Source organism: Perca fluviatilis, chromosome 1 (assembly GCF_010015445.1).
Source record: "Perca fluviatilis chromosome 1, GENO_Pfluv_1.0, whole genome shotgun sequence".
Lineage (NCBI taxonomy): Eukaryota > Metazoa > Chordata > Actinopteri > Perciformes > Percidae > Perca > Perca fluviatilis.
This window is the reverse complement of record NC_053112.1, coordinates 43,270,536-43,283,101: the sequence shown is the minus strand read 5'-3', so window position 1 is coordinate 43,283,101 and position 12,566 is coordinate 43,270,536. Positions and strand designations below refer to the sequence as shown.

The 12,566-nt window shown below is 41.6% G+C and overlaps 1 protein-coding gene across 3 annotated transcripts in view; it reads right to left on the bottom strand.

Moving 5' to 3' along the window:
• The window catches only part of LOC120547285 (microtubule-associated tumor suppressor candidate 2-like), a 100,959-nt gene that overhangs the window by 67,301 nt on the left and 21,092 nt on the right, over positions 1-12,566 (bottom strand). For all 3 annotated transcript variants that reach the window (XM_039782921.1, XM_039782930.1, XM_039782855.1), the window contains one exon: positions 10,533-10,764. In XM_039782921.1, the coding sequence (XP_039638855.1) occupies positions 10,533-10,764 (232 nt within the window). The remainder of the gene's footprint in view (positions 1-10,532; positions 10,765-12,566) is intronic.

Here is a 12,566-nt window from a genome sequence, read left to right as displayed (position 1 = left end):
ACTAGCTGCTGCTGCGCGGAGCTACAAGAACAAGTTTGATTCATTAACATAGACGCTGGTTTGCAGGCACTTCTCCTAACTAACTCAGCTTACCCGTCTCAACGTCTTCATTTGGCGTTTTGCTAAAAATAGAAAAAGTTCATCTGGCCGCGTCACTTTCTAGAGCTCTCCTTTTTTAAATTGACGCCTTTTCAGTGCCGTTTTGCGCTTTCTACTACCCGTTTAAAACAGCTTCTTTTTGCTCGCGGTGGCAATTTTTTTTTTAGCAAGGTGCTGCCGTCGGAGGACTCCGAACATAAATAGGTCATCATTCACCAGGCTGCACTCTGCGAGTGCGGCTGCATGAATGAAGAGAACGGTGGGCTGCAAGAAAAAATAAATACTGTAAATACAAAATTGGGCTGCGAGTGCAGGCAGCATAGGGACAGCATCCATAATATTCAACTATGATTTCAACCCAGTGCCATACCTGAACACCGGCCCTCACAACCAAACAACCAGACCGGCCCACCGGGAATTCTCCCGGTGCTCCCGATTAGCCAATCCGGGCCTGCTGTACAGTGTATAGACAAGATATAACGGGTCTGGAAGTAGTAGTACCAGCAATCTCCCACCAGCCGAAATTGTTCTCTGTTCAGCTGCCGTAGCCGACAGACAGTGACTGTGCCCTGGGTACAGACGACTGAGAGGTCGCGGTCTTGTTATCGGCTGTTGCAGTAACATTAAGCCGAGTAAAGGTGGCTCTCAGTCGGGTGTCCACAGTGACAATGTGATTGTAGTCAGATACAGTCTCATCCAGTAATCAAAGACTACAAAATGTCTGTAATAATATCCTGTGTTGAACATGTGTAAATTGTGTTAAAGGCAGGGAATACCACGTATTTGTTTTATGATCTAAACAGGTCCCTCTGCCTGCTGAAAATACTGATGGGTGTGAGAAGGCAGAATCGTAACACACCCCTTCCAACTCCCAGAGTTATCCTTCCTGTCCAGATCACAAGATCACATCGCAAGTTGCGTTTTAAGCTCCTCTTTTTTACTGTTTGTGGAGAGCTAGGTGACACATACAACTATATTGATGAGGACCGGCGAGTTAAATCGTCTGTCCGAGAGTATAGCAGGCAGACACACAGCTGACAACCTGTAGGTGCAGGCGCTGCTCGGACATACACGCCGCGGGCCGCTGTGGACTTGTGTCAGTCCCGCAAGCGGTTTCAGGAAAGTGGCTGCATGTGTCCGACAATGCACAGAACATCAACACTGGTACAAGCCTACAGCTGTCCGCAGACACGCGGAAAGTGTGTCAGAGCCGGGCTCGACACACTTTTCACATTTTCTCCGTTTCCTGTGCTTTCTTTTGGAAGGCTGGCATCCAAAAATCGCACCTTAGGCCTTCTAACTAATTAATTAGCCTGAGTTAAATACTAGTTATCAGTAAACAGAAGATAGTGGCTGGTGTCTGGTGTGTGCACCAGTGTTTACGCGTTTGTGTGTCGGCCCGCCCCCACATTTGCCGGCTGGCGAGTGTTAATTTCGGACCGTGCACAGTAGCCTACTATCAAACAGTAGCCATTTAATTTACTTTGTAAATGTAAGAGAACTTGATTGAAGAAGAATTTTCAGCAGTCCTCAAGTGGCCACTTGAGGCGAGTCAATCCCCATAGACCCCCATATTATTTTATTATAGGAGAGAAAAAAAGAGAGATTTTGAGAAAAAGAGATTTTTATTAAAGAACATTTGAAAAACCTGTATAAACTGAACACCAAAGAACAATATTAACTATGCAAATTATTAACAATATACCTAAGTAAAATAAATAAATAGCCAAAGCTATAACACTTTTGTTTTCTTTGTAACAAAATACTGTTGAAAAACAAACCGAACTAAACTCCATTTTGGAGATGATTCGAGCATGCAGTTCAGACACGTTCGTAACTGTAAAATATTTTAAAACACCTACCTGTGAAATGATATTCCATCTTGCTTATTTTTGGCATTTCTTTCGCACAAACATCTAAACATTGCACAAAAGTCTACTGTCCGTCCCAAAATGGCGGCAGTACAGGCGGCAGGAAGGCAGTATCTACGTATTTATATCTATGAATGGAGTGAAAGACCCGTTTTCTCTTAAATGACTTAAATAACACAGACTTAGGCTACGTTCAGACTGCAGGCAAAAGTGGCCCAAATCTTTTTTTTTTGGGGTCAAGTGACCAGGTCAGACTTCTTCAGAAGTAGTGTGAACACTCAAATCTTGCACAGGTCTGCTTTTTAAAAATCAGATTCAGACCACTTCCATATGTGGTCCTGAATCAGACCCAGATCCGATTTTTTTTAATGCGGTGTGAACAACCAAGGCGGATTTGATGCGACTTGCTTAATACTGTTGGTTTTGTATGTTTACAACATATTTACAATTTGCTCTTTTTTTATTTCATCTTCTTGCTGCTGCTGTGCTGTACCCTATTATATACTGCAACAACCTAATGCAACAACCTCGTTTATCCACAGAGATCATTAACTTTCACCAACTTTCTACAAACATGAATTCTGCCTGGCAAAAGGGGAGAGAGACACAAAGAAAAAAGCCTCGTTATAAAGAGAGGGAAAAAAGTTCACCAATTGCTCATGCACATTCACGCGCGCGCACACACACACACACACACACACACGCACACTAAACACACAAACACAGTCTCTGTTGGTGAAGGTATAGCAGCAGTAAAACTTGTACTGGGACTGAAGCCAGCAGGAAACATCTGGCTTCATTTGGTTTCAGTTCATATGAAAAGCCAGCCAGAGAAAAGCAGCTGGAATTTGTTACCTCAGAAATCAATGTTAGGTAAGAGCTAGTATATATTGACGACGTTTAATTTCCGGGATTGTTCAGGTGCCGCCAGAAATTCCGCTGGATGTCCCTCATTTCGGACGGATGTCCGTCACCTTCCTCTTTCTTTGTGTTCTAAACTCCGGTCGATTTATGAGGACTATGGTTAACTGCTCCTCTGCAAACTCAGGGTCCTCTCTAACCGACTGAGAGACACACTTTCTTGGCTTAAAATTACTCAACGTTGGTCGTCTACGGCTGCTGAACAGGCTACACGGTTGTTTTGCCAAAGTTAAATTGCGTATTTCCATTATGAGGAAGTCAAACTTACGGTTTCTGTCATAGGTCTGTCAAGGTGGTTGTAAACAGCCGTGGTCCGCTTGTCTGGTCCTCCGGTAACGTTAGCAATTATCGCATGTTAGCATGGCGGTGTTAGCCAGGACCAGTCGATAATCACTTCACTGTCTATGTCTCAATTGTTTTTGCGAGTAACTAACTGTAGAGTAGGCTACTCTATATAATTCAATGTGAGTACACAAATGTTGAAATGGCTGAAAATGCCCGTCCCTAGTAGCCGTGATAAATTAGCCTGAAGCTTAATGCTTACCTGTTCAGGAGGAAATTAGCCAAGTCTGTGTCCTTTTAGGCTCTAAGCTCTGGTCATGCAACTGTTTAGAAACACTGAGGTTTTCTCCATTGATCCCGTTCGATTGTTTGCTGCTTCCATGGCTGTAGCGCGTTGGGTTTGCGTTTTTTACAGGTATATCTGCCAACCTGGCCTGGCTGTCAAAATAGGCAGTTGATACCAACACACATGCCAAAACACAAACAGACATTCCATCATGGAACAGAAATTTCAAAGGAGAAAATACTTATTGTGGTAATGTTTTGATTTAATACAGTAATTAAATTACATATTCTTTAGAGTCAGAAACAAAAAGACTAAATGCTTTTCAACAGCTGACTCAGATGACAGTTGTCTGAGCCTCCTACAAGCACACGAAGGCACTAATAAGATGGTGAGCTCCTGTTCTCAACTGCAAGGACACTTAAGTTAGGTTTATGGCCGACATGGTGTTCCCAGATCAAGGTGTGGAAACCAGAAAATGACGTCACCACGTCTTTCGTGTTCAGAATTTTTGTAACTCGCTGCACGCTGCGAGTCAAATGGCCTTAAACTTGTGTTAAGAGAGAAACACCATTCTGGGAAAAGGAGAGGCATTTGCTGGAGGGTGTGGGAAAATATGAGAGATCACTTTGTTAAAGTTAAAAAACCTCATGGAAGGAGTGATCGTAACATCAAAAGGCAGACAGTAATTTCGCCTTGGAAGTAAGCAACAGTAACGTTGATAATTAGAGTACCTAAATACAATGTTTGGCAGTATGGCGTTGTTTAACATATATGTGTTTACAAATGTTGCCAGGCAGCCTGCCTGCCTTTATTTCTACTCGCTACTTCTTCTTTACTACTTCTTGCTTGTTCACAGATATACATAGAATACTGCAATGATCAATGCCTTAAGCATAAACATCTCTGTGCATGCTTGTAGCGCGAACGCCATCTCTGGAGGCCCGCGCCACGGTGTCTTGCCCAAGATTAAACAAAGCTTTACCGTCAGTGGATCATAATTCTTGCTTTAAAAACTAATTGCAGCAAATGCAACCAACTTATTCAGATGTCTTCTTCAGGCTCAGGATAATGTTATAACTTCTAAAACGACGTTTCAATAGTTGTTTAACATGCCCTTGTTCACTTCCCCTCATCACTTGTCCTTGGGGGAATCCCCCCCGGGAAGTCAGGGATTCCATTTGCCTGAAAAACTGAAGTGAATTTGGTGAGATCAAGAGAGCGAGTGAGCAATGATGGTCACTCCAGAGGTGGATATCACCCACAATGTTAAGCAATGTTAAGCATTTGGTGCAAGAAAATACATTCATGGTTAGGTGGCAGCAGAGACGGTTTAGAGAATCTTTGATGGCAGTAATGTACAACCGGTAAAACTCCTGTTGCTGACCACCAAAGAAGGACAAGATGAATAATTTGAATAGAGTTCGGCTTTTTAGTAGATAGTAGATATTATTTAAAAAAACCTCCAACTTGATATTTTACTTACAAGACAGATAACTAATGTCAGTTAATATTTACTTTATACTTTAATTTACTTTTATTTACTAGATAACTGTACTTGTGTAATTTCTTTATTCCCAACATTATCTGTAAAGAAATTCTGTTTTGATTTACATGAACTGATGAGCAGTTCATGTAAAACATAGTGAACTAAGGAGAAAATGTACTAAAAAGTGTTGCACTAAAGCAAGACCTGACCTTAAACTAACCCCTTGGTAAAATGTGGACTGGTCAGTTTACCCTCATTTAGGTGAAATTCTTTTATCTTATAAGCAGATTTAATTGTTTACAGAAGCCTATCACATCTAAGTACAGATACAAACACTAAGCTCATGAATACAGTTGGATAAACCTGTAATGGAAAACATATGTAATGAAGTAATCGAGTCACAACCAAATTTAAAATTGCCCAATGTGCGCACGCAGGCACACACACATGCACGCACGCACGCACACACACACACACACACACACACACACACGCACACACACACGCGCACACACACACACACACACACTAAAAGGAATCCATTGATGCCAATCTCAGTCTAAGGTCAAGAGGCATCCGTTTGTTCCTGTGCATCAGCAAAGAGGACAGAAAGCTTTTGTCTGTCAGAATGTGACCTTTATAAGGAGAGAGATCTGGTTTTACACACGCACGCACGCACGCACACAACACACACACACACACACACACACACACACACACACACACACACACACACACACACACACACACACACACACACACACACACACACACACACACACACACACACACACACATTTCAGCATTTTCTGCTATCTACAGTACATGACACAATGCAGCTCAGTGATTATGGAAAACAAGTTACACACAAACACACATACACACTCAGTGGAATTACAGGGCACTGGGCACCAGACAGGGGACACCATGTTTAGGTTAGGCTAGGCAACATGACATCATGACTTCGCGACTTTCCTAAGCCAACTGGCGTGTTATTTGTACGCATTTTGAGCTATCCGCACGTATGTCTATGCTGTATACAGCGGACGGCAGTCGTCACAGCGTAAACATAAACGCCACTTTCTAAAGCCACATGGCGTGTTATCGCGAGGCTACATGTTATCGCAAGGCTACTGTTGGGTTTAGGAAACGTCACACACGGGTTGGGTTTAGGAAAAGAAGAACCGATCAAGTGCATCTCGCTGCAGCCTGCGGGAAGGCTCCTGCGGGGCCATCAAGCCAGGAATAGTGTGTGTGTGTGTGTGTATGTGTGTGTGTGTAAATAATGATGGTGTTGATGAGACACTCCTAACCCAGACTGATCTCATGAAGTGGCGTATGTATGACACGCCAATTCGTATGCCATTACTGGCGTGTTATCAAGACGCATACTTGCTTTTAAGCGTGTTTATCAACGCCGTTTGCCTCCATTGACTTACATTACCTTGTGATTGTGTGTGAATTGACGCCGTAGCGAATAGTATGAAAGGGCGAAAATACGATACGCTCGAACGGACCAAGACAGCCTGGTAGCATTTTTTACTATGAAGGAAATTATTTGGATAAATGCCATGTTTTCATTTTGAATCTTTTAATTTTATTTGGAAAATGTTATATCCATAAATGTCAATGGTCTGAAATAAAAAAGAATATTCACCAATTTAAAAATGACATGAAATTATATTTTGAAACTTTAAAAAGGACTGACAAATAAGAAATCCATCCAGACTCTGAACATTTACAATGCCTTACAACCTTTTTAATGTAAATTTCATGCGCCCCTTTTTCGTGTATGTATGTATGCATTTAATGTTTTTAATGTGTTTATGTCTGTACTTGAATAATAAAGTTTTTTGAAGACAAAAAAAAAAAAAACGGCCTGGTCATGAAGCTGATATAGCCTCTTGTTTCACATTAGATGATAGAAACTGATGATGTAGGCTAAACACAAACGGCATTTCATGCAAAAACAGTTACGTTTTCATGTAGTTACTGTAATTGGGCTGATGTACTTTTTCATTAATTTGATTTCTGATTTTGAAACAATATCCAAATTTGAAAAATGGGTCATTTTAAAGCTTGTTAATATTAATGACAATGTGTTCAAACGGAAAACGAGCCATATTTCATTTAATTTAGCCCTCAAAAGTAGAATGGTGTGTTGTTTCGTTATGGACTTTCATATTAACAGCAAGAATTCAGTCTCCATTACAACCAAATGTACAAAGGGGCGATTTTGCTTTATGAACAATTAACAACAGGTGAACTAGAAGCTTATGGTGGAACTCGAAAAATTTGAATATCGTGCAAAAGTTCATTTATTTCAGTAATTCAACTTAAAAGGTAAAACTATTATATTATATAGACTTATTACATGCAAAGCGAGATATTTCAAGTCTGTATTTGTTATAATTTAAATTTATAATTATGGCTTACAGTTTATGAAAATGCTCAGAAAATTAGAATATTGTGAAAAGGTCAAATATTGTAGGCTCAAAGTGTCACACTCTAATCAGCTAATTAATCCAAAACACCTGCAAAGGGTTCCTGAGCCTTTAAATCAGTGTTTCTCAACGGGGGCGTTCAGAAGATGTTGGAAGCAATATTTTGGAAAGGGGGGCATTGAGGTGCCCTTGAAAGCTAGTTTAAACCAAAGATTCACAATAACAATACATGTTTACACTTTAAACTACTTGCAAAAAACAGTGTTCTGCAACATTAAAACCTGCCAGTTCACGGCACTGCAACTGGACGAGACGATGGATCATAACTCTTCTTCTCTCTGTGCTTCTGTCAGCTTTGTTTGGCGCAGCTCCGTGCTGCCTTCATGGAAACGGGACGTCAGAGCATCGTCTTAAATGAGCTCCGTACTTCAGCGTGAAGCTACAAGTAGACTTTATATTTCACAGTAACAGTTTTTCGTCAGATCTTTTATAGAACCCAACGTTTCCTACTGCACCTGAAGGCAGCTTCATTTCACGAAGAAAAAAAGAAAGAAAAGAGATGAGCGAGAGATATCGACTGTGCGTTGTTGTTAGGCAAACATTTAGCTGTTCCCCAAACTCCCGGGCAGTTCAGGGCTTCAGTGTTTGCTGTTTTAAAACTTTCTTATGGAAGTTATAGAGGCAGTGATATTAGTGTTTACTGTACGGGATTCTCACACCTCCTCAAAACACGCGAAAAAAAAAAAGCGCGACATGGGGTTACGTTTCTCCAAACGTTTTTTTCTGCTATTTACTCGCAAGACAGGCGATAGCAAACATAAACTCTTCTAACCTAGACTCTTCTAAGCATCAACAAAGGGCTCTCACTAACTTTCAAAGGTTGTAAACTTATTTCCATTCGGCAGTAGGTGTCGTTCTTCAAGTCGTTTGTGTTGTTTGCCATTCAATGATTTGATTTTTTGATTATTTTTGATAACAATAGTAACAACAATAATAGGCCTATATTAGGGCGTAATCATTAATATTCGGGGCAATTAGCCTACATAAGATTTGATGGGGGCGTTAGGAACCTGGATAACGGATAAGGGGGGCGCTGGCACAAAAAAGGTTGAGAACCACTGTTTTAAATGGTCTCTCAGTCTGGTTCAGTAGAATTCACAATCATGCGAGATGCTCCTTGGATATTCATCTTCACTCAATGACCTGCACAGTAACACACCTAATCTAAGAATTTCAAAAGGTCAAACACACATACGTTATATCCGAGGGTTGAAGTTGCATTTTAACGAGGCAGTGCAAGTTGCGGCTGTGGTTTAGCTGAAGCTAACGATGCTTGAGCTTTCACGTTACAGTCTTACGTTATTTCCGAACCACTCTTTTCGTTTCAAAGTCGGAAATCAAATGAACGAAAAAGTACACCGTTGACTTAGCTAGTGTAGCAAGCTACGTGAAAGAAGTTGAAGAGCCAGAGATTTAGAACTCTGTGGAAGTTTATTTGACCGCTACACACACACTCGATACACAGAGGTCATCAACCTACCCCAGTGTTTCAGTCATGGTAACCCATCAAACGTAAATAAACATGAACACATTATCAAGACTAAAACCTAGGTAACATAAATGCATAACAAAAACACTAACAGAACATAATTTACCCACTTAAACTAAACACTTAAACAACACTAATAACCTAGTCCCATGATCCTTTGCAGAACAGTCAACACAACGGCATTCTGCTGGCCGTTACACTAGCATGCAAACAGTTAATTTACATGTCTAGAAGCATGTTAGCAAACTACACCAAGAGACAAATACCGAGGAATATTGATAGAAAGCTGGGAAAACTAGTACTTTCATACTTTTTAGCATTGGCTAATTAGCAACCTACCCGCCATTAGATGTTAGCTTCTGAGCTAGTTAGCAGCTAGCCCCAGAAGCTCATGAAAACAAGGCTTTCACCGGAGTCTTACGTTATTTCCAAACCACTCTTTTCGTTTCAAAATCGGAAATCAAATGAACGAAAAAGTACACAGACCCAATTACAGTTCACTGTTGTTGCATGAAATATCGTTTGTGTTTAGCCTTCATCAGTTTCTATCATCTAATGTGAAACAACAGGCTATATCAGCTTCGCTACCAGGCTGTCTTGGTCCGTTCGAGCGTATGGGGAGTGACGTAGGCCAAAAAAAATGGCTGACTTGGATGTGGGCGGCCTGCCTCCCGCAGGCTGCAGCGTGTGGCTCCTCGAACCGGTTGGGATTAGGAAAAGAAGAACGGGTTTGGGTTTAGGAAACGTGACACACGGGTTGGGTTTAGGAAAAGAAGAACCGGTTGGGTTTAGGAAAAGAATAAACGTGGAAAGGACATGGTCCGCGCTCTCCTGGGTGAAAGTCCTGTGTTTTACCCATCCTCCACCCCAACTAACCTCCCTATGCGGATTTTCACCCTTTCACACACAATCGCAAGGTAATGTAAGTCAATGGAGGCCAAGCGGCGTTGATAAACACGCTTAAAAGCAAGTATGTGTCTTGATAACACGCCAGTAATGGCATACGAATTGGCGTGTCACACATATGCCACTTCATGAGATCAGTCTGGGTTAGGAGTGTCTCATCAACACCATCATTATTTACACACACACACACACACACACACACACACACACACACACACTGTGACTGACAGCCCTCTCCATTTCACCATTAAACACAAAATGACGTTGTATGCAAAATACACAAACACAGAAGACATGCACAGAGCAACACACAGGAAAGAAAATGCCAGCCTGAAAAAAGAAAGAGGAGAAAGGAATGAAAGCATTTTCTCACTGTATGTGACACTGTAAGGTCTGAAAAAGTGTGTCTGTGAGTGAGTGTTGTAGTGGTATGTGGAAGGCATTTTAACTCGCAGCTCTGCATTGTCAGCCTGTTTATTTCCTGAGTCTGCTGCAGACGACACACACACAAACACTAAGTGTATATGCCTGACAGACAGCTGAGAAGCATGTTGTCAAGCAGAGCAGACATACAACCCATGTGCAGTGTTCTGCTGTGTGTTTGTTTACATTTCAGGTTTCATAAAGTAAATGTGTCTGCACTAAAATTGTTTGGATCCACATACATACAGAAACCACGTTGACTTACCCTGACTCTGACTTTGGCTTTGCCTTGTTGGAGATCCACTCCCAGCGCTCTGTTCACCCTCTCCCACTGTGGAGCCATCACTCTGGGTTTGCCTGGGCCCAGGGCTCCCATGTCCTGGAGGTCCAGTCCCTGTCACTGACCCTGGTGGTGGGGCTGGTCCTGAGGGCCCCTTATCCACTCTGGTGCCTCTCCCCTGCTGCCTGGCACTGGGCCCCAGCTTGGAGGAGACTTTCTGTAGAAAGAGATTACGTTTAGCGACAGCGTCCCAGCCAAGGGGCCCCAGCTCCGAGCTGCGCACCGAGACCATGGTGTTAGCCATTCCCCGCTCAGAGTCAGAAATGTGGAGGCAGTGAAGGAACAGAGGGGAGGAGTGAGGGAGAGACTGTGTTAAGACAGAGGGGGAGGAGGAAAAGAGAGAGCAGGAAACAGAGGTAGGAGGGAAAACTGGGAGTGTGCTGCAACCACAAGAGGGGTAAAAAAAGTTGGTATTGTGTTGTACATTCCTCTTGAGAATCCCGGCTCTGACCAGGCCAATTTTTTTCTCTCCGTCTGTCTTACCCCCACCCCTTCCCTCTGTGTTCCTCCCCCTCTGACTCTATAAACACCAGCACACATGGAGTGAGTTTGTAGATGAGGGTCTGGCATTTGTCTCAGACTTTTCATAGGAAAGACTCAGTGTATAGAAACCGTTTTGATATTTATTTGTTACTTATTTGTGCTTACATGGACTTTGGAAAGTGCTGAAGTTAGTGAATGTTCACAAATCCCTTCTTGTGTCTCAGATTCTCAGATACAATCTCTGATGTGCTTAAATTCAAAAAACTTTGCCCTGTCACCTTTACCTCCCTACCCAAAATTGCAGATGAGAGCTTATTCAGAGTGTCCTTGTAGGCTACAGCCTCCTCGAATTTTCAGATGAGCCAAGAGGCTGAGCCCAAGGATTACTGTAGCATACCAATACACACTAAATCATGTGTTGACATGCTAGCTGGCAGCTGGACTGGGCCTAACTGATGCTCTAGGTTAGGTAATACATGGATAGATGCATAGTGAATGTTACTGCATATGTGTAACAACATTTCTCAGAATATCAATAAAACAAAGTATTAAACTATAATAATGTTAAAGTTATAGTAATTGAATAATTTAGACATCTGAACTCTATGGATGGGAATATCGTCAAGGATGGAATAAGTAAACTGATACCTAGCAAACACAGCTTGTTATCTGCACCTTTTTTACACATATTTGTTTCTACTACACATTTATAGGTTACTGTACTGTACACGTGTCTGTAGGACAGTTGGCTGTTTTAAACACCCTTTGCTGATACAACCCTGAGGCTACCTATGATAGAATACGCTGGGGCAGGTTTTAAACCTGTCACTGGCTCACTGGATCTTTAAAAACACATACCAGGGACAGCGCTTACATACTGCAAACGTACCACTCCCTAATTTAAAACATAGGGCACACTTTAAACTACTGTGACTTTGTTTCTCCTGTGTAGGTACATTATGCTAAACAACAACAACACAGTTAGGGGATCAGACAACTAAAGCTCACTGTCTTTTGACAAAAAGTTCCTTTATTTAGTTAATTTTACAGTCTTGAATTATATTTTACATAACTGCAAATGTTAATGACAATGTAAAACCCCAGTATATTATGCTTGACCACATACCATGACTGCAATATTACATTAAGCTGCAAAAACAGATCTTAAAAATAGAACTCTGAAGAGATTTTTAACAACCTGTGCTCATATAAAAAAAATAACTATTCAGGGCGATTTTAATTTGATAGTGGATTCAGTTCTGGACTTATAGTGGGGCTGCAGCACGCAGGACCCCCATAGCCCCTCTCACACTACAGAGGATTTGTAAGACTTAGTTGATATTTTGAGAATTTTGAACCCAGCTGGGAGAGACCATACATTTTTTTCGTCAGTGCACAAGACATATACTAGGACTTTTTTTTAATGTCCAAATCACTGGCTCACTCTGCTATAAGATGTGTGATAGGAAATATTGT